At 35.5% G+C, this 27,798-nt stretch overlaps 1 protein-coding gene across 1 annotated transcript; it reads left to right on the forward strand.

Annotated features, from left to right (window-relative positions):
- On the forward strand, positions 1 to 27,661 carry NUP58 (nucleoporin 58). The gene is made up of 16 exons (XM_081327382.1): positions 1 to 322; positions 2,677 to 2,813; positions 4,377 to 4,412; positions 4,992 to 5,144; positions 6,254 to 6,388; positions 6,893 to 7,003; positions 8,574 to 8,598; positions 9,300 to 9,365; positions 9,631 to 9,805; positions 12,150 to 12,229; positions 12,797 to 12,915; positions 14,594 to 14,676; positions 16,070 to 16,271; positions 21,284 to 21,382; positions 24,214 to 24,309; positions 25,640 to 27,661. Exons 1-16 carry the CDS (start codon positions 210 to 212, stop codon positions 25,807 to 25,809), a joined length of 1,800 nt encoding a protein of 599 aa, XP_081183508.1. The 5' UTR covers positions 1 to 209; the 3' UTR covers positions 25,810 to 27,661.
- The last annotated feature ends 137 nt before the right edge of the window (positions 27,662 to 27,798 follow it).

Below are 27,798 nucleotides of genomic sequence, written 5' to 3' on the forward strand. Positions count from 1 at the left end.
CCGCGCGCCTTTGACTGCGCTTCTCGCGCAACCTGAGCGTCCTCTTTGAAGTTGCCGCGCGGGGCTTGCAGGGCTGCCGGCGTCCCTGCCGCGCGGGGGCTGAAGCCCCGGTTGTGGGGAGATCCCTCCGGGCCTGCTTCTTCGGCCGAGCGCCTCCCGCTGAGTCGCAAGACCCTGCGGGTGAGGTCTTTCGGGCCGCTGCCGCCATTATGTCGGCGGGCTTCTCCTTCGGAGCCGGCACGTTGGCTTCCGCTACGGCCGCTGCTGCGGGCACCGGCGGGGGAGGCGGCGGCGGGGGTTTTTCTTTTGGAAGCACCCCGAGGTAAGTAAGGGGCCGTCCCGGAGGCTTTCCTCGGGGCACTTGGCGCTGCACGTGTACCTGACTTGTCCTTATTTTACGACGCTTGAAGGCCGTGGGGTTGTCCCCAAAGATGGGGAGAGCTGCTCTAGCTCCCTGGCGTCTCTAAAAAAGGAGAATCCTAACTAGAAATTGGTAACAAAAGCATTAAGCAACAGGAATCGCAGCCTTTCCCTGCTGGAGAGAGCGTCGAACAAGGCTCCAAAGGAGCCCTGGCCAGTATATCGTATAATTTCAGGGTACTGAGAGTTCTTGACTTATCGGTGCCTTTTTAGTGAGACACGTTTTATTTAATTTATTTAAATAAACGTATATGACTCCCAACTCATAAATGACTCTAGACCAGGGGTAGGCAACCTCGGCTCTTTTATGACTCATGGACTTCAACTCCCAGAATTCCTGAGCCAGCTTGGCTGGCTCAGGAATTCTGGGAGTTGAAGTCCATGAGTCATAAAAGAGCCGAGGTTGCCTACCCCTGCTCTAGACGGCTAAACATTGAAAATGAAAACAGTAAAAGCCCATCAAAGATTAAAACATAAATAACCTGAAATGAAGTAGATAATATGGCCTGGTTATATTGCTTTTCCGAGAGAGTTTAGGTACTTGCAGATTGATTGAGGCTTTCATGTCTCTTTAAGCAGAAAACAAGCATTACAGAGTTTTACTCTTTAGGGTGCACAAGTTTTTTTTCCCCATCCTAAATTTTAAAAGGACTTAAAACATTTTTTACAAGTTTTACCATCCATTCCTCCAGCTGGTTGAAATTGGATAGTAAACATCCTTCTCACTCCTCATTTTCCTGAACATAAATTGTAGGGCAGCTGTGTAACATCTATTTTATAACATGTTATATAGGTGTATACCAGGGGTTTTTCAAACTTGGCCCTTTTATGACTTGTGGACTTCAACTCCCAGAATTCCTCAGCCAGTGTGCCTGGCTGAGGAATTCTGGGAGTTGAAGTCCAAAAGTCGTAAAAGGGCCAAGTTTGAAGACCCCTGATGTATATGGTTATGGGGAGGGGATGTGATCCATTTAAAATTTGTTTCCATACACAGCATTAACTACTTGATTGCAGTCTTCCTTAATTCACTTGCCCTGAAGTTTATCAATGATTAGAGGTGATGTGTTTCAGAATTCCAGAAGGCATTAAATTAGGCATACTTTCCATGCCCCCTTTCAGTACCACATTCAGCATTTTATGCCGAGTATGTTCTGTCATATTTGGAGCATTTTGACTGATTTTTATGCCCCTTTATATTTTTGTATATTGACAGTTTTTGTCAAATCTGCTGATGCCTAACTCTTCTATCAGTTGATGAAAATTTGATTTTGCAATTATGTATCAGTGTGAGCTTAATTTTATTTTTTACAGTTGAAATACATGAGATAATTCATTGTACTTTGGTGGGTGGGTGTGTTTATTAACAATATACCAGGACAATAGCAATAATTACAATGTGCTATAATAAAGCAGCAACGTCTAAGAAAAGCGTGTGCTGGCATACTTTTGTAGAATAGATATGTGAGAAAATTATTGATATCTAGCAGTCTTTTGTTATTTTAATAATGGTTCTTTTTGGAATTTTAGGTTGAAAGTTCAGTTTTAACTTAATTCTGTAAATATTAATGCTAGCTAGTAGACAAAAGTTAACTCGATCTCTGGAATATCTAACAAGTAGTGAAAAGAAAAACATGATTCCTTAGGACTTTCTCCAAATTAAAGATTTTGTTTGGGAAGCAGTATTAAATTTTCCTATCCTCCTCAAAATAGGCGATATACCTATAACAGTCTTCCATAACTCTTGAAACACATTAGAACAGGCAAGTCAAACTCATGACGTCACATGACTTTTTCCCCATTGCCATTGGGCGCGGTTTCAGCGTGATGCATCCGGTCCACGGGCTGGCAGTTTGTCATGCCTGCATTAGGAGCAGCAAGTTAATAAAAGGCAGGATTCACACATAGTGCTAAACTATGGCTTAAATCTGAACACAGAAATCTTATTCGGTTATGTGCTCTGTCCCTTTTTCTTGATACTGGTAGAATAAATTATCTGAACAAATCATTAATTTGCATTGTACAAAGTTGGGGTTCAGTACATCAAGGTTTAAACAATTGAATATAACATACAAATATAGCAATGTTAATATTGTTAATGTTAAATAAGTTAAACAATCTTTTAACTGTTACAAACTCACTTGGTTGAAGATGAGATATTTGTTAATTGTATTTAAATTAAAGCATGCTATTATAGCAGTGAAAAAAATAAAATGAACAATGAACATGTGCTTAATAATTTTTTACGTTATAATTTAGCTCATCTGGAGGCCTTAACTTTGGGACGTTGGGTTCAACAGCTACCACTACTACAACTACTCCTTCTGTGGGTTTTGGCACTGGACTTTTCAGCTCAAAGCCTACCACAGGTTTTACTTTAGGAGGGACTAATACAGGTAAAGCATATTTCAGTTATTCCTATCAAAATGTGCATTGATTAGCTTGAATGAATTATTGAATTGAATTAGTTACACCCTTCCTCTTGAAATTTGGCAGGCCTCTACCCTCCTAGCCTTCTAGAAAGGACTGGGTTTTTCACCCTGGGGTAGGGTGAGGTGAATGAGAGGATTAACAAGGGACGAGATGACGTTTGAAATTGATGCTAGGTTTTTAATGTTTATGGTTTTAATAGACATGCATTGTGCTGTTTTTACTGATGTTTTAATTGTTGATTGGAGCCATCCTTAGATCAATATAAGATGGGCGACTATAAATTTTATATAAATAAAAACTAAAAGTGGCTTTATTTTATTGATTTATATGTATGCCACCTTTGTTATTTTTACAAAGGCAGTGGACCTATCCAACATTCATTCCTCTTAATTTTCCCCACAACAACCTTGTGAGTTGCATTGGGCTGAAAGAAAATAATGGCCCAAGGTCACCCAGCTGACTTACATGACTAAGGCCAAATTAGAACTCATAGTTTCAGTTTCTAGCCTGATGACTTAACCATTAGAACAAACTGACTTAATGGCAGAATGGGCAACTAAAAACATGAAATCAGTTATGATAACTTCTCACAAATGAATGTGAATATATAGGTGCCAGGATAATGCTGCAGGATCCAATTTGGGTCGGTCACCGGAACCAAAGGTTTTGTCTTCTGAGCTTTCAGAGATATGCTGGAGCCCATCTTCAGAGAACTTCTCTCTAGCAGAGTGTGTGCTGTTCTGTGTTATATGGTATTTATATGGTACCTGTTGTATGTAGCTTTTTAGATGCTGATTGGAATGTGTTGATGGCTGGCTTTTAAGTCGTTGGCTGTTGTTTGCTTGTGGTGCCCAATCCTTGCCTTCCAAATACTTGATATGCTGGTGGTAAATCAGCACTCCTGTTGACTGAAGCCTGCTTCCTAGGCTTCAATCACTTCCCTGGCTGTTTTTGTGCCTGCTCATCCAACAATCTTAGTAGCTGCAAAGTTGAATGTGTGTCCTTGTTCATTGTAGTGTGAAGTTACCAATGAGTTCAGGTCTCCTTGTCTGACTGCTCACTTGTGTTCTCGGTGATTAGCTTCCTCCTCGTCTGTCCTACATAGTTACAGGGACAAGGAGATCTGTGAATTGTTAAGTTGATGTGAGATTATAGCTACAAGGCATGGAAAGGGTTTGACTAGAATAATATGGTTATACAAGTGTCTATTAATTAGACATATTTAAAGGCTAAACATACTGTATAATGTAGTTAAACAATAGCGTTCGGTCTGAATTTGAATGTTTGTTCCCAATATAGGTCATTATCCTTTTAAAGTAGCTGTTAGAAGGCAGCTGCTGCCTTCTGGCTCTTTTGGAGGCAAATTCCAATTCTTTTTGGGCAGTGTAGCCAGCAGTTAGAGATTATGAGAATTGTCCAGAATACCTGGATGTATGAAGTTGCTTGCTTCTGTGCTGAAGATTTTGAATTTGTACCTTTCCATAATCTTCAATAATGGCATAAATTTATTTTGTATTCCTACACAGGAACAGCTACAACTATTGCTGCAGGATTAACATTAGGTAAGTATTATATAATCATTAACATTCCTTTTTCCTTACCTGAGAAGTGGTAGCTGGAAATGCCAAAGGAAAAAACATTGGACTTCGGTGATGTGAGGTTTAAGAGTATAATTCAGCTATTTCCTCTTGTAAAGTATTATTAAACATGGCAAAGTAGAAAAATGCTAGATGAAAAAGTATGCTCACACATCTAGATAACTTTGTAATGGTTTTATTGTGTCTAATTATAAATGTTATGGCCTTATTTGTGTTCTGGTTGTCGTATGTGAAGCAAAGAATATTTTGAACCATTTGAATTTCAGATTAGCTTCTCTTTATGGATAGTGATTGGAATTCTTAAATGGTAATTGTTAAATATGTTTTCTTCACTTACTTCTTTCTCAATATAAAGGAGCATGAGTAGATGCTGAGAGCCATACTGATGGAATCAGGGTTGGACTGAAACCTGGGAGACTCTCACAGTGTGCCTTGCACGGCTGTTGTGAAGATTAAATGTGTGTGTTGGGGGTATACTTCCTAAGAATAGAAACCACATAATAGTGCATTTGTATAAATAAATGAAATAAACTGTTTTTATAGGCACACCTGTTTCTACTTCTACTTCTACTACGGGCCTTAGTTTGGGTTTCAGTAAACCTGCTGGATCAGCCACCCCATTTGCTCTAGCTTTCACTCCCACTACTTCTTCTGGACTTCCATTATCTTCTGCCCTTACTTCTGCTCCAGCAGCAGGTAAGCTTGCAATAGTTCTGTCTTCAAGTATTCTTCTCATTCTCCTTCTGCCTAAATTTCCTAGTTACAATTGTTACAAAAACTAATTATACTTTAGCCACATTATTAAAGGACTCTGCCCGATTTGGTGGTAGGAATCCTAAAGCTTATTAAGCTGAAATATTTGTTGAAGGAATATATATAATAAAGTTATCTTTGAGTTGAGCTCAACTCCTGAAGACTCCATTACACGTCTATGTCATTTTCTTGGCAACAGAGCAAAAATGTTTTGCCATTGCCACTTTCTGAGATATGTTTAGCTGTCCAGTTTAACCTAAAGTCCTGAGATTTCTTGGTTGAGTCCCATTCAGATACTAATCTTGTCTGACAATTTATCTTTTCAGTATCAGTTGAGGCTGATTAAATGCTCCCAGTGTCTACTTACAGTGTTAATAACTGTAGCTAAGCTAAAAGAAGCTTCTGTGACTTTCTGACAGTCACGGAAAAGTCTGCCTTGTTTGTTAAATTTGTATGACCACCCATCTCACCAAAAGTGACTTTGGGGGCATACAACAACTCAATACTTTTAAGTAATGAAAAATCAAGGGTACAGGATTTGAATCCACTTGCTATGCTGAGAGAACATTGGGCTCAATAACGTCAAGTCTATGTCTAAAATGACTTTTAAGTTCTTTGTATATACTTAAAAAGATTAAAAAACGACTCATTTGAAAGAACTTGATTTCAGTATTGACCCAGATTCAGTAGTGATGAGTCAGTCAGTAGCTGACTCGGAGTCCAAGTACCTTTCTAAAATTTTTGTGGATTTCTTGGAATTCTTGCATTTGGAATTTTGAACTTCATGAAGGAATTGATAAAATTTTACCAATGGATGACTTCAGCTATATGGAAGGGTTCTAGAACATTTCTCAAGGAGCCCTCAAGTTTCAACAAATGCATAACTGTTTGGTTTAAATAATGAACGCCAAAATGGATGTTATGTCTGTAGTCTTTATAACCGCATTAAAATAGCATGTACTGAGATGGTTGTTAGGATAAAAAAAAAGATCAAGATGTATCACTTTCTTAAATGTTCAGGATCTGAATGGCATGCTCTGCTTATAATTCAGGCTCTTCTGGTTTTACATTAAACTTGGGAGGCACCACGGCTCCAACCACAACTGTATCTACAGGACTTTCTCTGGGGGGAGCCTTGACTGGTTTAGGAGGAACACTGTTCCCAAATGCAAGCACAGCTACAACAGGTGATATTGCTCATATTTATTACTTAAAATGTTCACAATGTGGATCTTATGTGTGGATTTAATTTCATAATTTAAAGGATTATCAACCCTGCTAATCCTTTAAACTGAAACAGGTAGTAATTAATCTGATTTAAAAGCAATACTTGAAATTGTAATTACAGCTGCAGCTTATTGTATTCCCTTTTGAAATTACAAATAATTTTAAGCTCAACAAAATATGAGCAAAATTCAGCTTTGATCTGAAAGTTGTTTTGGTTCTTCTGTATCCCACTGTATACAATCTTTGAACATTGGTGTCTTCAGAAAACCTCTGAGTTATTGTTGACGTTGGAAAAGCAGGCTTGCTGGTAAGAACAAATTCTAATTACAGATTCCTGTAATTATAGTTTCAGAGTTACTGCTAATGACATTAGATGAAAATTCTTTCAGTCTTCATGGATCATACATCTTACTTCATAAAATCCTGAATCTGTTGTTACCCCAAAATGTTTGTATTATTTTCAGGGCTTGGACAAAATGCTTTTGGTTTGACCCTTGGGACAGCTGCAGCACCTGCTACCACAGTTAATGAAGGTCTCGGTGGCATAGATTTCAGTAGTTCTTCAGATAAAAGAAGTATGTTTTTAAAAATACGATTTTGTAGTTATTTGAACCTACAAATCAGGAATATTTTGGGATTAGTGGCAGAAATTGCAGAGCCAATTGCCATCATAATCCAAGGATTTCCTATAACTAACAGATGGTATCCAATGGGTATTAGTTTTTAAAAAGTGAACCAGGTTTTTCAAAGTAATTGAAAATAAAGTCTGCATCTTAGTGCATATATTAATAAACAGAATACGATAAAGCAAATTAGCTAATATACATAAATGTACTTGGATCAGTTGAAATTAAATAACAGCAATGGTTTTATTAACATAAATCATGGCTTTTAGAACAAAAAGGAAATATATCTCCAGATTTATTTTCTATATTGAACCTAAGTACTTCAGTTTAAACTAATTTCCTAGTTTCTGAATTGAGAGATTTATTTCATAAATTGTATTCATAATTTTCAGATTAGAAATATTAGTTGGTGGAAGAATTTTTCTGCTAATGTATTCTCCAACGTAGGTTACAGTTTTATAAGGATTTCACTTGGGTGGGATGGTTTTATTTCATTGTTTTAATCTTCCTAAGCAATTATGTAAAATAGTTAGCATTATTCCTGTAGTATAGATGGGAAAGTATTAGGCTAAGAGAGAGTCGCTTAAGTCCAACTAGAAAATGTTCCTGAACATTTTTCAATGTCATGTTATCACTTAAACAGCTATCGAGTTAATTTTCAGATAAATTTAGAGGGATTCAATCCAAATTCTGAAGACTGCTTTTTTTTCTGAGGCACCCAGGATAGGAATGGTATCTTTGCTATTGAGGTGTTTTGGGCTGTATGGCATAAAATATTGCCACACACATTTCAAATAGATTTTCTTAAACTATTAAAACTGTTCTAGAATGTACATTCCCTGAATAAGTTACTTTGGTGCTAATAAAACATTTCTCCTCTGTTTTGTTCTAAGAAGTTTAATAGAAAGTGACCTGAGAATTGTTTGAACATCTCATTAAATTAATGATTATGTTGGTATCCTTTTTATTTTTTATAGTGATTTTTTAAAAAATTAGAATTAAAAAGTAAAAAATATATAAACTAAATAGAATAAAAAATAGGGGAGAAAAGAAAAAATAGAAAAATAAACCTTTCTAGAGACTGCTGTTTTGTGATTTCCTCACAAGGAGCAACTGTATGAAACACTTGTGAACAAACTCAAATCCTCCCCTTGTCCAAAGAGGAACTTACAAATAGCTGGCGTATTTGCTGACTCTTCATTCTGCCATAGTCATCAGGTTCGCTTTTATCAGAGCTGTCTTCAGTTCACCATTTCTTACCCGAATGTCTGTTTATATCCTTTTTAAAGGTATACATTAGATATTGTTGGTAAAATTCTATTTGATCAGGAGTCTTCAAACTTGGCCCTTTTATGATTTGTGGACTTCAACTCCCAGAATTCCTTAGCCAGCATGCCTGGCTGAGGAATTCTGGGAGTTGAAGTCCACAAGTCATAAAAGGGCCAAGATTGAAGACCCCTGTATTTGATAATGTCATAAAGCTAAGAAGGGCCTTCTAATTTGTAATGTTTGTTACTAGGTGACAAAACGGGAACAAGACCAGAGTAAGTAAATCAAATATTATAATTACAAAAGTAACTGACTCGCAGGCCTATAAACATAATTACATACTTAATAGTCTAGGTTAATTTAATTTAAATGGAAAGGTTAAAATAGTGAAATTGGTCATAAAACATCTGATACTATTTCAAGCAGGATGAGTGAATGAATGAACCTATCTATTGTCAAAGTACAACCATGTATACATTGAGATTGGCTAAGCCTCTGTGCCCACACCATCACAACTCGCAGTGACAACAAACCCACCATCTTGTTGCACCATGTGAGCTAATTGCACAACACACCGGCCTCGCAAATCAATGATATAGCTTGGAATACTTTGTTCATTTTTGACACTTAACTATGAACTGTGTTGGCTGAGCTGAAAGAAATGTGAAGTAGCATATGCCTGATTTTTCCTACTTAAGATATTCAGTGTATGTGATTTATATGGAATTGAAAACTGAAGAAAGTAGTTCTTTATCTCTATATTGTTTTACTTTTTTAAAATCTTTAAGAAAAATACAAAATATAAGTAAAATGCCAAGATACACTAAAATAAAAAAATGAATGAAATAATCCTCAAACTTAAAGACATTGTAAAACTCAGAAGCAGCAAAGATAAAAAAACTCAGATAAACTTCTTTTATTTCTACAATGTGATATAAAAAAATTCTTGCTGATAATAGAACGCATCTGTTGACAGGGATAGCAAAGCACTAAAAGATGAAAATTTACCTCCGGTAATCTGCCAAGATGTAGAAAATCTCCAGTAAGTAATTTCTTTATCCTTGCAATTCTTCATAGTTGTATATGTTTTTAAAATACTGAATTCCTTTAAAATTCAGTTGGATAACTAGTTGTGTTTGCATTTTTAAAATATTGAATGATAAACTATAAAGAGTCTCTGTACATTTTCTCATATGCCATTGAGCTGCTGCTCTCATTTGCTACTTCTAGTCTTCACCACTCATTTTGGGTGGTTATTTTGACAGGGGGGTTCTTTTTTCTGATTACCCCCTTCTTTTCTTACCTAGGAAGTTTGTGAAAGAACAAAAACAGGTTCAGGAAGAAATCAGCCGAATGTCTTCTAAAGCGATGCTTAAAGTGCAAGAGGATATAAAAGCTTTGAAGCAATTATTATCAGTGGCTGCAAGTGGATTACAGAGAAATACTCTTAATATTGATAAACTAAAACTGGAGACTGCTCAGGTATAGTTCCAAAGAAGCTAATTTATTCTAATTTTAATTTAATAAAATTAGCTGCCTAATTTTTTTGGAAAATATTTCTGTTTTGTGTTTATTCTGTTGAAACATTTGTTTATCTCACAAGTGTGTGTTCTAAGTTTTAGCATGTCATTCCTGGGAAACTGATCATTTGATAGCTGGCAGTTTTAATCTTTTTACTCCTTGAACTCATCTGTAGACTTCTGTATTTCTAACCCTTTTCCCAGTATGTGAGTGTAATTATATTGGTATATAGAGTTTAGCATGATCAATATATTCATGGTATTTGTATATCTGTTTATTCTTTTCATTGTCTTCATATCTGCAGTCAGCTTTAAGTTTGGTTCCTCTACCAGTTATTAATTTGGTCTTTACAGTGAGTCTATGGTTAAATATAAAGAAGCCAATGCTAATGACAGATTTTTATTTTATTTATTTTATTTTAATCCCATTTATATCCCGCCCTTCTCCGAAGACTCAGGGCGGCTTACAATCTAAGCACAAATCAAATGTGCTTAGCAATAGCCTTCATTCTATGTATATGCCTGCTTATTAGGGCTCCCCCCCCCAAGCGGCATTATTACAAAGTCAGCTTATTGCCCCCAACAATCTGGGTCCTCATTTTACCTACCTCGGAAGGATGGAAGGCTGAGTCAACCTTGATGAGAGAAAGGCATTGTTTAATGAGGTGGGAAAACGTAAAACCTTACCGGACTCTTGCAAATTCACAAAAGCCTATCAGAGCAAGCAAGAGTTAAAGAGTCCACAGTCAACACCCCATCTTCTCCCATAGACTTCTTACACTGACCCAGCCAGCCTTTCGGTTCGGCACTTCCCAAAAAAAGCCTTTCGCCCTCCCAGCGCTTCAACCTCTATTTCTCTCCTCCCATTGCCAAGAAATCTCCTAGGCTAGGGAGACCGAAGCACCTGTCGGGCTCCCGCTCTACTCCCACGCCCGGCATCCCGGACCCGCAGGCCATCAATGCAAAAACCTGGAAGGGAACCGGAAGAGTGCAACCCGTTCTTGTGTAAGGGGGAACCGGCTTTCAGGGCAACCGTAAAACACACACACACACACACACACACACACACACACACACACACACACACAAAAAACACAACCCGGCTGTTTTCCCCTTTTTGACTCCCCGCTTCTCTCCAAAGACCTGACCACCAACACACGCGCGCCCTCAAGCAACCCAGCTTTAATCTCTGCAACAAAAACTTGGGAAGGGTGGGAAAAGACGCCCGCAATTCTTCCCGAGTCCCCAGGAGAGGCACGATCCCTCGGCGAATCCCTCCCCGGGCCCTGCTCCGGAGGGAAGGGCGCATAGGCCGACAGCCAGCCAGATACTGGAGTTTGCCTTAGAATTGGCAGTGACAGTCTTGAAGTGGTAGGTAGCTTCTGCCTTTTAGAATCAACTATCAACAATAAAGGAATCAGCATCAAGACAAATGGGATAGCAATGAATGCTTTAAAAAAAATAGTTGCCATGATATTTACAAAGTTAGAATCAGGTGGACAATCATTTCTCAATAGATAGTGAAAGCTGGAATTGTAAGAAACCAAATAATAAGAGTGATGATGTTTTTGAACATCGTTGTTGATGAAGGCTCTTAGGAATGCCATGAAAAGCTGAGAATTGATTCAGAGATCTCACTTGAGAAACAAATGACCAGGCTCAGATGATCACATTTTGGAAATACTGTGCAAAGACCAATCTTCCTTGAGAAGTCCATGAACATGGGACAGGCAGAGGGAAATGGAAGATGACAACAAGCAGTGAAATGCACCCGATTATAGCAGCAATGTATGAACTGTTGGGATGAGGTCAGAGAGGGATCCTTGTGGAAAGTCGATCTGTGTGGCTGCTTATTGATAACACATAATCCATAATATATTGACCTCGTTCAGACCTTTGCAGTGATTGGGGTAAATAGATACAGGGGAGTGAAATGGCCACAGCAAAATAAATAATGCTGTAAAAACTTGGGGATGGAAAAGCAATATTTGTGATTTAATCTTTTCTAGTGATTCAATTCTACATTTATAGTTTGAGGTTGCTATAATGGCTATGTTTTGTTAAGCTCCTTTTAGGAAGATGATGCAATATAGTTGGTACCTGGAGATCTACTTACTAGTTGTGCAAATAATAACTTGGCTTTTACCTGGCTTTCTTTCCATTGGCCTCAATGATTTCAATAATGAAAAAACTTTACTGTTGAATATTGACTAATTTATTAGGAAAAATAGTTCACTAAAACGTTTACTTAAAATTTTTACTCTTTGGACTTTCAACTTTTGATTTTCCATTTCCTCCTTCTGCAGGAACTTAAAAATGCTGAGATAGCACTAAGGACACAAAAAACACCTCCTGGCCTTCAGCATGAAAATACAGCACCAGCAGAGTAAGTAGAAAATTAAAAAGTGTGTTCTTAATCGAGATGTGTCAAAAACACTGTTTTTGGATCAGAGAGCCAATTTCCTTAATAGTTCATCCTGCAAAAAATACGCTTCCTTTGGTTTGAGTGTTTCCTTGGATTTTTAGCATGAATATTTTTATTTATTTATTTTATTTTAATTCCATTTATATCCCGCCCTTCTCCGAAGACTCAGGGCGGCTTACAAGCTTAGCAGTAGCCTTCATTCTATGTATATGCCTGCTTATTAGGGCTTTTGCCCCCCCCCCCAAGCGGCATTATTACAAAGTCAGCTTAATTGCCCCCAACAATCTGGGTCCTCATAACCACATCTAATGCTTGGAAGTGATTACAACTTCTTTTTTAAAAAAATGTTTTCATCATGTTTTTCTGTAAGTGCTATTAGTGACTTATATGAGAAGTCACAAACCAGTGATTTGTTGGCTGTGTTGTTTGATATGTTTAATAATTGTCTTGATCTTCAAAATAATTACATTTTTCTTTAGAGTGATACTTAATGCCATCCATCACTGTTTTGAAATATACTTGATCTAGTTACTTCAGGATTTTGATTGAGCAGTTTGAAGTACAACTGCAGCAGTACAGACAGCAGATTGAAGAACTGGAAAATCATCTTGCTACCCAAGCCAACAATTCACACATAACTCCACAAGGTACAAATACATTAATATCTTTGTTAATTACCTTATGCAGTACCCTTAGTATGTGGTAAGCAAACAGCAATCTATGCAGATAAATACTGTGTAAGACTGCAAATTTAGTGTTACTATGATTTGCTTGTTGCTAAATTATGGGAGTATTTATAATCACAAGCCCTTTAAAGGATGAAATAGTTGCTTAATATAAGAATAGTATAAGTAGAAGATACATTGTCTGTGACTATAAATTAAAAGCGTCTCTTTTTTATATTTCTTTTCACACAGATGTTCTTCCGTAAATCCCTAGCATTTATTATTTTAGAAAAATTTTCCAGATCAGCCAAAACAAAGCACAATACTAAGGAAAACCTTTACCTCAAGATATTCAGCACACTCATACATAAGAAAAAAAAATCTTAGAGAAATAATGTCTCTAAGTGTTTTATTTTTCCTGTGCAAAAAACTAGCCTTCCATCCTTCTGAGGTCAGTAAAATGACCCAGATTGTTGGGAGCAATATGTTGACTTTGTAAACTTCTTAGAGAGGGCTGTAAAGCACTATGAAGTGGCATATAAGTCTACGTGCTATTGCTATTCCTCTTTCCCTCCATAATTTGGTAATCCTATATGACAAGCTGTTAAAATATGGTTTGGATGACATAATGTGGGTCCACAGCTGGCTGGTAACTATACTCAGAAAGCATTAATGACTATATGTCATGTTGGAGAGCAGTAATGGATGAGCTTCCATAGGAAATAGTCAACAATTTTAGAAATGGCCTGGATTGGTGGGATTGATAGGCTGCTTATCAGATTTGAGGATCATGTGAAATTGAGGTCTGGCCAACACCAAGGATAACTAAGTGTGATTATATTTGGGAACAGTTTGTGTGAAGTCATTGATGGCAAACTAAACATGGGTCAACAGTTTTGGCCTGCATTAATAGAAATATTGTATTAAAAGCTGAGAAAACTTCATCCCTTTCTACTCAGCAGTAATGAGGCTACATGCAGAGTGCTGTGTACAATACTGGGTATTCTATTTCCAGAAAGATATTGTTAGGTTATGAGAGGATTCAGAAGAGTGCAACAAAATCGATTCAGGGACTTGTGGACAAAAAAAAAGGGGGGGGCGGGTTTGTAAACTTTAGTTTGAAGAAACATAATAGCCATTTTCAGGTACATCCAGAGAAATAAGGGGAAGATGGTCATGAACCATTTTCCATGGCCCCAGGGCCACATATATAAGTTTTTGTTATCTACGTCAGGGATCTCCAACCCCCAGATCCTGGCCCACTATCGGCCGCACAAGCAGCAGGCATACACGCAGGCACTCCACACAAATGGAGCTGTGTGCACCTGCCACTCACACAGAACCATCCCCTCTTCCCCCCCCCCCCCCGCCGGGCCACTGATCTTTATTGGGGACCACTGATCTATATTTCATTTATATAATAAAAAATTCTGTAACAGTAGGAGGTTATGGATTTGCTTACTCTGGATGTTTTTAAGAAGAGGCCACCCCATGGATGGTTTAAATGTCTTGTGGAAGACTGGTGGGGCTAAATTATCCTTGTGTTCCATTTCATCCCTGTAAATCTATTGTTATAAATTTCATGACAACTGATGAAAAGTATGTTCTGTTGACAGCAATAAGAATTATGATTTTATATTCAATTTCTCATATCTCACAGATTTATCCATGGCTATGCAGAAAATTTATCAAACGTTTGTAGCTCTAGCTGCACAGCTTCAATCAATACATGAAAATGTCAAGGTAAGATCTATTTCCAGCTGTATTCGTATATTGTATAACATGTACAGCTATGAATATCTTGTATTCCTGAATGATTCCCATTTTAGCTTTTTGAGTTGTGTTTTTATTTTTTTGGAAGAAGAAAATGATACTATCATCTTGGGTGCTCACTGAGTGTATAATAATACATCTACCTCCTTTTAACAAGGAATAGGGAACTGATAAATTTCTTGAGTTGTTTTAAATGAAGAGTATGTAAAATTTAGTAACCTTTTCATGGTTCCTGTGTGTATGTGGTAAGGGTTAGGAATAGACAAATTAATAAAGCTTCCATAGAGAATAGAGGTCAGATGTTCTCTTGTCTGCCTGCTAATGTATAACAAGTTCTTGAAATCAATCTGATGAAAATTGATTCATTGTTTTAATCAAACTATATGAAAAATTGAGTAAGGTGATCCTTGAAGCAGAGCAATTGTGTACAACTAGTCCTCATTATGACCTAATAAATAATGTTGGAATTGCTATACATTCAATTAGGAAAACACTGAATCAGCTCTAGTTATATTTTTGATAATACTTCATATTTTATCAATGTGCAACCACATGCTTGGCCCCTGTGCTGATTGAAGTATTCACAGTGAACGTAACAGCAGTTTTAAAAATGGAAGAAAATATAGTACAACTAAAACCACAAACTAAAATAGGAAACCATCAAATAAATGCCATTATAGACCACAGAAAATCTAAACAGGGTAAACTTTGTCCCCAAAATGGTAAATAGTAACTCAATGCATTCCTTAAGAAAATATTGGAAATGAATCAGGAAAAGAAGTTCAAAAAAGCATCCTAATTGACAAATAACATGAGAAAAGAAAATCTGAGCTTTTTTAAAGGATTTGAACATTGAACAAACTAAAGGTTATGAAAAAACATACGGTATTACTGTTTTAAACTAATTTTCGAATTTAGGGGTTGCATTAACAATAATAGCCCCAGTAACAGGTTGCAAAATTTGGGAACAAGTCTTGAGTAAAGCGAGTATGATTTTCTGCAATATGGAAGTAAAATAACCAATGTAATATGTGTATTAAACTTCTGATATTCTTAACACAATTTTATTGAAAATGTACTCAAATGGAAACTCAGTGAAAAGAATTTGAAAATTCTACCCCAAGAACATAGCATTGCCACACTTGTTGTGGCCTTATTGTCCAAAAATGATTACATAATTATAGCTCCTGCTTGTAAAAAGAGTGTAATTTGAAATTATTAGTAACAGAAATCTTACATTATGGTAGCATATAATTTTAATAAAATATAACACTTTAGTTAGAGGAATAATAGTTTTTTTTTCAAAATAGGAAAATTCTGTAAGGTGGATGCGGTGTAAAATAGTTTTCTTGTCTTTGTTCAGATGCTCAAAGACCAGTATCTTGGATACAGAAAAACCTTTTTAGGAGATGCTGTGGATGTGTTTGAGGCAAGGCGAGTAGAAGCAAAGAAATGGCAGACTGCCCCACGAGTTACAACTGGACCTACTCCTTTCAGCAACATACCAAACGCAGCAGCCATTGCCATGGCTGCAACACTTACACAGCAGCAACAGCCTGCTACAGGTCTGAGTGCATTCAAGTTATAGCTTTTAGTGTTACAACAATAATAAGCTGGTGTGATGTTTTATATAAGGTCTTCCTTTGGTTTTTGAAAACTAAAAATTGTGAATAGCAGCACATCAAAATATTGGTAATGGAAAATGCAGGCTAGACTTAGCAATAATTACACATTCGGTATTTAATCTTGTGATTTTCCTTGTAACAGTTTTATTTACTGTATTAGTCAGCCCTTTCAAATGTGAATCTGTCACCTCTGAATATGCATAGGATAACACCCTTCAAAAATTAGGATGCATTGTATGAACTTTTATAATGTCTTGAATATTCTCCTTTACTGATAATTTGTTCTGAAGTCTAATTTAGAATGGTTTTTCTCATGGAAGATTACAGGGGCTTTTCTATTATTTGTTTTTACATAGCACTTTGTTATTGGAATAAGCCTCACAGAAGAACATAAAGGCCATTTTTATAGATCCAGCAGGAAGGTTTGAAATTATGTATAGAAAAAAATATTTTTAAAATTACAACCACTGGGAATAAGCATGAATAGAAATTAAGGAGAGAGGTGTTGATTTCCTCTTTAAAATATAGTCTATTGGCCATCCAGTGCAGTCTGTGCTTGAAAAATAGTGAATGACTGCTTAAGAGTTCTGGATTTACAGGTTGCAACTCAAACTACTTTAATACCTAAGTACAGTATGATGCAGAGTTCAGTAGGGACCTAGTTTATACTTTAGTAGTCTCTTCCAGACATACTTAAGAATATGCTTAGGAATTTCTTCTGTACTTGACAAATAATAGTGTAGTATATGCATACTTTACTATGTAGAGAGCCTTTAACTGAGGTACAGCTGTTAAATAATGGGATCTACAGGGTATTTCCAGCATTGACATAATAGGTGTTGACAGCTGGAGGAATCAAATGAAGCTTGGTGAGAGTGACATGGTTTGTACATCCTTCTATTTTTACTGTAGCTGCATATATAATCTGTTACACTTCTGTTCCAAGTGTATTCATATATGTGATAACCTTATAGTGCGTTTCAGTTTTATGCAGAGGGAAGAAATACTTAGTCTCTCCAAGTACCAAAATGTTAAGATTCTCCCCCCCCCCCAAGTTACTGATAATGCTGCAGAAACTGCTGTTACAATCCTAAATACCTTTATCTAGAAAAAAAAATCCATTAATTTCATAGTTCCACATACTTTGCTCCCAAAGTTTACTCCAGCAATCTTCTGGAGAAGATTCAGAAGGGATTCTAGGTATGAGAAGTAATTTCTGTGAACCCAGGTGGCTGGCTGAAAGAATTCCATTAGAAGGAGAAGTTCATTAAGTGCATCTCATGAGTGAAGTCAGCATTGTCACTAGGTTTTTCTGCTATAGAAAAAAACCCGTAATTCTTTAGCTGTGGTTGTGCAATATAAATAATGTTGGGTTTAATTTAAATTTCTCACACACTTTTGTTCAGAATAGAATGGTTCTATATGTAGATGCCTGCACATGGCAAAAGGCACTTAATTTTCATCAAATACTTTGTATTTAACTTGAATTAATGTTTTGATTTATGCTTTCAGTTCCAAATTTATTAAGCTATGAAAATAGGAAATTGCAGATTCTAGGCTTGCAGTACAATAATATTATTTAGTTGTGAATAACTGTGAATAAATGTGTCAACAACATTTGGAAGGGTGACAGTGAACTAAGCAAACCACTCAATCACTGGCCAGATGGACCAGTGATTGTTTTGCACTGCTATGCTGTGACCTTCAACCCATATTTAAACTTTGTTATGCCCATTAAAGAACAGTAAACAAATAATATTTAGTAGGCTTTCAGTTTGTGTTTAAATAATATATGGTAGGTTGATATTAGTGAGATTAGATGTATGTGAAAATGTTTGTCTTTATAGTGTTAGAGACTTCTATAATAGTTAAATAAGTTTCTTTGAAAGGCCATTAAAAATCATTGATTAATTTTTAAAGTCCAAAATAATTTTTGTAATTACAAGCCAATGTCTAGGGAATGGTTACGTGTTTGTAGGAAATTGTGTTTGCTCTACTTTAAAGCATTATTTGCAATTAAACTTTGTGCCACCTCCAGCTTTGGCTATTTAGAAATTAAATTAATAATTTATAGATTCCTCTTTAAAATCTTATTCCTTTTTTTTAACCATCAGACTTTTCAGGCAAAGATGGTTTAGTATAGATAGTTAGACATGATCGTGTTTCTCCATCTTAATTAAAGAATTGGCTATTTTACCCCAGGGTTGGGGAAACTGTCACCCTGCAAATGTTACCGAATTGCAAGTTCTGGCAGTCCTAGCCAGAGGACTTGGAATCTTTGAAGTTGTAGTGCAGCAAGTCTCAAGGTTGCTTCCCTCTGGTTGTGTAGTCTTAACACCTTTCAGCATTGAAAGCTTTGCTTTGTAATTCGATCTTGCTGAGAATACAGTTTAACACACTTCTTGGAATGAATACCTATTCAGCATGAATACTAAATTAGACCTTTGTTTCAACAAATGTTGAATAAAATCCAAGGTTTTGCTACAGCATTGAGATTAAATTAAGATAAATTGTCTTTAACAAGAAATGTAATAATCAGATTCTTGGCTAGATGTGTAGAATTTGTGCGTTACACCTTTATTCTTTGATATCAAACAGTTTGGACAGTGGCATTTGGCAAGCCTAATACAGAATATTTACTTTGTCGGGGCTGTTAGGCTGTAATCCCAAACATAAATTATTAAGGAAAGTCCCATTGAAAATAGTGATACTTAATACTGAAAAGCATAAATAAATTGCTATAGTAATAGTGAGCTTTATTTATTAAACTTAAATTGCTGTTTAGGGTAATACATTTTAAATAGCTTGCAGCAAATGACTTATTTTAAATAATTCATGATATGTTATCCAAAGGTGGCAAAGTTTATTTTGGCATGAATAATCTGTAGTATTTAAATTATGTGTGGATAACTAACTTGAATGAGGTTATTTGATTTTCTCATACAGAATTATGCCAATTCAAAATTGCTATTGAGTTGAAAGGTTTTGTCAGCTTGAATTATGAAGTTTAAACTTATGAAGTTTAAATATAAAGTCTGTCTTGAACTACTTTAAATATCTGAAAAAACATACTCAGATGCAAGATTGGCTTGGAGGACTATAGTATTATTTTTCAAGGTCTTCCACCAATGGTGCCTCCTCCTGAGATGGAAAACTGAAACATTTCTTTAAAAGTGAAACACTGGATGCTTTTTGTTTTTAGAACCTAATTAACTTCAGACTGAGAACTTTTTAAAGAGCTTCTGATTACTAACATATATTAATTTGTTTACATCTAGTTTCATTTCTACATCTTTTAAAATATTGGATTCAGAATTTAACTCCTTGAAATCAATGTTTTTTCTTATTCTCATTAATTTATAATAAAAACCAAGTTCAACTGACCCAAAGTCTTCAGATAATGTGTATAACTTATGTTTAAAATATGAAACCTCAGCTTGCCAAAATAAGTGTTTAATTGCAAGTTTACAACACTACTTGCTCTTTAACTTATACTACCATGAATATTTCAACCTCTTTTTTGCATTTGAGATGTTCCTTGGCAAAAGATTTTTTAAAAGTGCCTTTTGCTTAATATACAATTATGTCTTTAAGTAATGGTTGTGAGAACTTGAAATTCAAGTATTTATAACTTTGCAAAACCAGAAAGGGACCATGCATATTGTGTGACCTGTACATCAAAGTCTACAATTGTCATCAGTATTTTCTTAATGTTATTTTAAATTGCAATCATGGTAGATGAATGTATTATAATGCAATAATGAGGTAGAATTTGGGGGGTGGGGTGGTATTTTAAATAGAGAATATAAATATTCAGGAAAAAATGAAATTTTTGGCGTGTTTTGAGGAAAACACTTGCTGACAAACACTGTCGTATTGATTAAACCTTCCACTTCGATGATTGCACCATTGGATTTATAAGTAACAATAGGGCATTCATTATTAGAAGGGAATCCAACATGTGCTGTTCTGCATTGTGTTAGAACAGTATTTTCTAGATTTTACTGTTGGCCTTCAGCATGATACAATAAACAGATATAAAAAGGCAGGCACAGTATTTGAACTTGACAAATTCATCAAGTTTAATTAATGCACTAATTGTTGAACTTAAACAGTGTACTGTGAATACTGTCAAGTAGCTTGTATAAATTAGTCTGAAAAAAACTAGAACTTCTGTTTCACATTATTTATACCTGGGGCTAATAAGGAGATTCATCACCTCCTACCCTGGACTGATGACAACAATGATATAAAGCCTATTTCGACAGTTTGCTTATGTAGGGAAACCACTGTCTCCAATCTTCTGAACCTGAAATTTTTTTGAATGTATTGGGTAAGGTACACAATTGTGCCTTTTCTGTAAATGTTTAAATAAACAGGCAAAAATTGTTGTAAATGTAGCAAAGTTCTAACAACTCAGTAACTATCATTTTTTGTGTGTGAACCAGCTTGAATTGTCATGTTACTATGTAATTGACTTGGTCAAAAATGAAAAATAAATTCAATAAAATAAAATTATTGTGTTGTGTTTTATCCACTTATTTTGTTTGTTTTTTTTTAAAAAAAAACTGGATAAAATACTCAGCTGAGTATTTTAATACCAGACATTGGTAACATGATGATTTTATTTGTGTTAATGTAAACCTTGATTTTAAAAGAAGCGCTGCTCACATATACTCCCATCAAGGAGCTGACAGTTTAATTTAAAATGACATGCTGAGTTGTCGATAAAACCGTGGTCTCATGCTTTGGCATAACATAAAAGTTTTACCAGTAGCTTCATTTTGTATTGCATTCCAAATCTAAAATTTAGCCATTGAAGACACTAAGAAAGCTTGGGTGCTCTAAAAAGCATTTGTTAAGCTATGATTTAGTTTTAATGAAGGGTATGCATCGTGGATCTCTGTTGTGAAACAGTAAGGCAAGCTTTGTTTTCATTTTTTTCATACCAGGGCCACAGCCGACTCTGGGAATTAGTTTTGGAACGCCATTCGGTTCAGGTATTGGCACTGGCTTGCAGTCAAGTGGCTTAGGCTCTTCAAGTCTTGGAGGTACCCTTCTTTAATTTTTTTTCCCTAATGTTTCACTGAATTACTCTACAGCACTTCCTGAATTGAATTAGTAGCACACTTCACTGGTGTTAGTAATCTTTACATGTGTAAGTCCACATTGCTGGACTCTATTAATGTATATGAAATATCCACAAGCCTCTGATTAATCTCAATGTGGAGCTCACATCAAAAAGCCCAGTGCAGCTGAAAGCATTTCGTGAGAGAGTGGGAAAATGGTAACCTTAGTGCCCCTTGGACTTTTTATAGTTCACAAACATGATGCTTTATTTGCACTGTTATTTTTGTTAAATATTATTCCTGATTATTTCATTACAGTCTCTGCTAGGGAAACATTTTTTGGTAATAAGAAGTTATCTTTTTCCCCTGGAATTTATTTAGGTTTTTAAACTTTTTTTATATATAAATGGACATTTTGGGAGACAAAAACTATTTTTTAAAATGTTGCTGAGTTGTATGTTTGCATACATTGTATTAAATACATTTATAGTTTGCTATGTGCCTTAATTTTATGGAATAAGATGCATATAAACTTAATTTTTTAATTTAAAAAATTCCCAAAATATGTTAATATATTAGTGTACCAACTTTCTTTGTGTGGTGATATTTCAGTGGGAAGTGGTTTGGGTAACCATTAGTCCTTGGTTAATACACAGATCCAGAAATTAATCCCACTTCAAGAGATGTATTAATTTTCCTAAGATTGTGAACAAGCCTGGAGATCTTTCTTTTCGCAAACTCAAATAAATTAAAAGTGATGCAAAACGCAACCTCAGCAATGGTGTAATTATATTATTATGTAATCAAGGATAAATGGAAGTATAGGAATTAACTTGCAAATATGGCCATCAAAGAAATGTTAAAAGATTAACTCCTTTCAGACTTCACAAATAATCATCTTGTTATTTGTATTACGTTGCAGTCATATTTCTCTTTCAGAGGACTAGTTTCTTACATTAAAAAGCAAATAGCTTAAAACTTCAAATCTCTTTCCCATTTAGTTACCAGAAATTGAGCACAAAGAAAATTTTTTTCTTAGTATTTCAGTTGTTCCACAAGCTATCACATCAATGTAGAGGGATATAATGCATTACAAAACCTACATAAGACCTTTCAGATTCAGTATTTGGCATTACAAGCAATGGCAGTGAATAGCAGAAGGATCTATCCATTTATTATCACAAATCTTTCCAATACTGCTGGCGGAAAAGACAAATCTATGTCTTCAAGGGACCATAAGTGGGCTAATGATGCAATGTACTTAAAAGTATGACTACTTGAAAAGACAGGAGTTTTTAAAGGAATTAAACTTTTGCTATATCTGAAGTAAATTTTTACTTCCTAAGCCAATTTTACTTAGTTATTTAAGATAGTCATACAACCACCCATCTTATAATCAACTCTCAATTGTCTACACATTTATAACATGGAAGAAATCTGGTTCTTACAGTTTTCAATTATTATATGAACAGTTTGGGATTTAAGTAGGAAGTACAATTAGTTTACACATCTGTCTATAGTATTTAAATTTAACCTCAAATTTATGAGAAAAAAATTCACAATAATAAAGCTAGTCACTAATTCTAATAAGATTTCCTTTGAAGAAGGAAATAAAACATTTTCAGAGCACCTGAAGAACACATAAATTTCAGGATATCTTTTTATAGTACGCTTAGGAAACACTTTAAAAACCTATAATAGTTAAGGTTTGGTCAGTGTTAGCAGAAATTCCACAATAAGTTCTGCCCTGCTTGAAATAAGAAAAATATTTCCTTTGTACCATATGCCTTCAAAGTGTTCTCTGAAGCATGTGTAGCAATGTGGGCTGAAATTGACTTGTCCAAACAGATTCTTCCTTGGTTGTACATAAAAAGTACAAAGGGGATCTGATTAGCAAGTAAGATTAAATCTGGATCCACTGTAAAGTTTCTGAGATTATAAATGATTATGAGGGGGTTTCTGCCTCTGCCACATTCACTATTAAAGATTTTCTGTGTAAAGGTGTTATTTATTTCCAACGTGCAACTTTTATTATACATATTATGTGTGTGTGTGTGTATGTATGTGTGTGTGTATACACACACACACACACACACACTTACCAAAGATATTGCATCTAGTGAAAAATCCTCGCTGTAGTATATTTTATAGCTTTTAGGGTCATTAGTCATGGACAATTCAGTTTTATCTATTAGTTTATCTATTAGCTGATGCCTTATATGGGAATATTCAGGATATTTTCTTATTCATAAAAAAGAAAGATGTGAAGTCTAGAATTAAAATCACAATATGTAATTAATACAAGGCCAGATCCTGAAGCTAAAACTCAAATACTTTGGCCACCTAATGAGAAGGAAGGACTCACTGGAGAAGAGCCTAATGCTGGGAAAGATTGAGGGCACTAGAAGAAGGGGACGACAGAGAATGAGGTGGCTGGATGGAGTCACTGAAGCAGTAGGCGTGAGCTTAAATGGACTCCAGAAGATAGTAGAGGACAGGAAGGCCTGGAGGAACATTGTCCATAGGGTCGCGATGGGTCGGACACGACTTCGCAACTAACAACAACAATTAATACAAACTAACCTGGCTGACCACTGTCAGATTTGCAAACTATATGCAATGAATCACAGGGTTCTTAATACAGATATATGCAGAGTATCAAAGGGATGTTGATTTCAGTTTAGTTAGATTCTAGAGCCTAGCTGATAAAATATTGTGTGATAAACTTCACACAACACATTATGGTTAAAAGCAATTCGAGCTGCACACCTTAACTTACTTGTGTTTCCTATCTTTACTGCTGTTTGTACTAGGATTTGCAGGTAGTGCTGGTTTTGGAAGCAGTGCTCCAGGTGCACCATCATTTGGATTTGGGGCAGCAAATAAGCCGTCGGGAAGCCTTAGTGCAGGTTTGTTCTGTTCTGAATGTTTTGTGGGACATTTAAGTTTTCTGTACAAAGTATTTTTGGTCACACAATACTTTCAGTTACTGATATTTTCTATTTAGGAATTTAGAATCATTCTTATAAATAGGCTCTTATGAAATATTTTGAGAGTGAAATTTTTTTGACCCTAAAATATATCGGAAACATTCAGATACTCATCCAGATGTTGATGTCTCAGAATGGGAAATGGGATGTTTTGGTCTTAGAACATTTGTCCTTGTACTTTTCTGCATTAGGGAAAAAATAATCTTACTGGGTTTTCCCACTATACACCTAAATAGCACTGCCTCTTTTCTTTGTGCTTGAACAATTTTTCCCTGAGTAAAAAAGGCCTTTAAATATATTCAGTATGACTATAATAATACTTATTCTGTGCACACTTTGAAAATGGTTCAAAAGAAGTGCTTTAGATCTCTGATATGTTTTTTGACTTTTCGTTAATTTAGTCTGATTTTTTTCCAGGATTCCATATGGTCCAGTTTTAATGAATGTTCTCAAAATACTGGGTTTCATTTCTGTCTTTAATGTTAATGTGACTCTTAAAACAATAGTACCTTTTCAGGTTTGCATAAAAGGTTAAAAATAGCTGGGCAGTTTTATTGATTGGAAGAGAGCTGCTGAAGCAATTTTTTCCAAATCGCTGTCCAAAAGTTCCACCCACACTTAGTAATTTTCCTGGTACTTTTTGGGTGCATTAGCATTAAATTCCCAAAGTTTTTGATTAGTTGTGCTCATTGGGAATTAAGGGAGCTGTGATTCTAGCCCAGGGGTAGGCAACCTCAGCTCTTTTATGACTCATGGACTTCAACTCCCAGAATTCCTGAGTCAGCATAAAAGAGCTGAGGTTGCCTACCCCTGTTCTAGCCTATATAAAGGCCTTTAAGTAGCAAAGATTGACTGTATTATTTTACCTTGTGATAAGATTATAAACTTCTGAGGGTTACATTGCTTTTGAGCTAAAGGTTAAAGTTAACTTGAAAAGTTTAACAAGTCTCTTTAAATTAAAAATTCAAATCCTTTAAACCTATGTTCTCATGTTGAGATTGAATAGACATAATACTAGCTGCTTTCAGCCTCCCAATAATATTGTCCATATTATATAGATTACATTTTATTAAGCATTATTTTTAGTATTAGAGCTTCCCATGCTATGTAGCGTATCTGTCAGCAGGGGATTCCCTAGCATTTTCAGATTGCACTTCAGGCTTAAAAAAACCCCTCAAAAGTCCTTTGTCTTTAATGACACCTTTAATCACACCTTTTCACTTTGAAATGTTTTCCCCTCCTTTACAAGGCTTTGGCAATTCGACCACATCTGGGTTTAACTTCAGCAATCCTGGCATCACAGCATCTGCTGGTCTGACATTTGGGGTGTCCAATCCAGCCTCTGCCAGTTTTGGTACAGGAGGACAACTTCTGCAGCTGAAGAAACCCCCAGCGGGAAACAAAAGGGGGAAAAGATAAATATGAAAAAAGGATAGGTGGGATAGGGTCAGGTGAAAAAAAGGACAATGCTTTCATTTAGTCCATCCTGAAAATATATATTTTTTTAAACTGATATAGTAGGTGCTCTGTGTCCTTGGAGATTTATAACATTTTGCTACTTCTTCCCATTCTGGATTAAAACTGTAATTGTTACAAATGCTATCTATTTTTTGTGAATCAAAGCTTCTTTGTCTTCTCTATATGTAATTATTAAGGAAACTTTAAAAACCATCTATTTAATGTAATGTTAGTAACAAACTATTTTTGTCAATATGATTTACACCATACATAGATATGCATATTGGGTTTCCTTTTAAAGTGAAAGTATATTCTAATATTCAGAAACTTTAATCCATATCTTCTGTTTTGTGATATGGCCTTTTAAAAACATCAGGGTGGTTTTGTGTATATGTATGTAAATATATACATTATAAATGAATATTCATGTATATGAATTATATATATAATGCATTTCAAACCATGTGGGTTATTTCTAAGTGCGATTTGGGGTATTCTATCATGTCCTTAAATACTGTTAGCATATGCAAGAGCAGTTGTAATATCTACTGCATGTAAGATATTGTGGCCTGTTTGGATTCTCTTTTTTCATTTCATTTTTCCTTCCATTCAAAGCATTAACTGAATTAGGTGTTCACTATAAGCATTCTATATGGATTTGTTTCTCAACGATTGCGATCTGTCTTTAGAGAGAAAGGCTTCAGAAGGGTTTTTGAGAATTTTGGAATGGCCTCAGTTTGGAAAAAAAAGTTCATACAAATGATTGGTGGGTGCCCTCAGTTGTGACAATTTATCAAGAAAGCTGCATAAAATTCCATGTAAATCTAATTTGCAGCATTTCCCATGGACTTTGTTTTCTTATATTGTACAGTTCATCCAAGTAGAGATTATCTAGGCTATGGCTGTTGTAAACCAGATTTACTCAATTTATGCTGAGGGATTTTTCTACCATCGTGAGGAAGACCCAACTGACCTTAACTGTACCATTCCGAACAGATGCATAAAATCTCTAATCTGGAGTTGGTGCTTATCTGTCCTAAATAAGATAGCAGGTTTCTTGTTAGCTTACAAATCATAAATGCAAGATATTTGCTAATTAATAATTTGTTTCAGACAAATTCAGCAGAACAAGTCTTACTCTGAAGTTGAGTTTATACTATTGTCCCACGTTGAGCTGTATTCCTAATTAAGTGAATGTTTAAAGAGAAGCAACAGGAATATTTATTGCCTTAAATGATGGGTTAGAATCCCAGTCCTTGAACTGTGTTGCTAGCGCTGACCCCATTTAATTCTACAGGGTTTGTGTTAGGGCCTTTTTTTTAAAGGGTCAGATTGTAAATCTACAGCACGTGTGTACAGAATTTTGGTGAAGTCTAACCTTTTTACACAGAGAATATTTTGTATGTAACTCAAATGTTCGCAATTTGACTGAGGCACCTTTCAGAAACAAACAGGTGTATGTATATATCCTGGTTATGAAGTTGGCTGCTTTCAGTTCAGTACTATTTTTCTAAGTTCTAAATGTTTTATGTCATACAAGAGAAGTTGTCTGGCAAATGTGAGTTTTGAATGCAATAGATTCAGAGTCTATTTAGCACAAGGCTTTTTATACCGTTTGTGAATAGCATCAAAATTTGAAGGTTTTTATTTTCTTTTTTCTTTGTGGAAGGAGGAAGTTTTTAATTTTGTTGAATTAAAGAAGGTTAAGTGAATTTTGTTTTAAATTTGTGTTGTGTTGCACTTCAGTTAAAGTTGGTAGACCTGATGTATGTATGTTACTGCTTTTGACACAATTAAAATATTAAACCACTGAGTTCTTTATTGTATATTATTTGTGAAGCTATTTTTTAACAGTGCTGCTGTCTTTGTGTGTGCAACTTTTTGTTCTCAAATAATAAAATTGTTTGAAGGAAGTATGTCATTCACAATTGCGTTAATATCTTGACTTAT

Source organism: Vipera berus (genome assembly GCF_964194415.1).
Source record: "Vipera berus genome assembly, chromosome: 4".
In the NCBI taxonomy this organism is placed as follows: Eukaryota; Metazoa; Chordata; class Lepidosauria; order Squamata; family Viperidae; genus Vipera; species Vipera berus.

Excerpts from the sequence above, each read along its gene's own strand:
- NUP58 (XM_081327382.1), top strand. The coding sequence starts at position 210 with ATGTCGGCGGGCTTCTCCTTCGGAGCCGGCACGTTGGCTTCCGCTACG. Across the intron at positions 323-2,676 it reads TCTTTTGGAAGCACCCCGAG|CTCATCTGGAGGCCTTAACT; the intron begins GTAAGTAAGGGG and ends GTTATAATTTAG. Across the intron at positions 21,383-24,213 it reads AGGCTCTTCAAGTCTTGGAG|GATTTGCAGGTAGTGCTGGT; the intron begins GTACCCTTCTTT and ends TGTTTGTACTAG.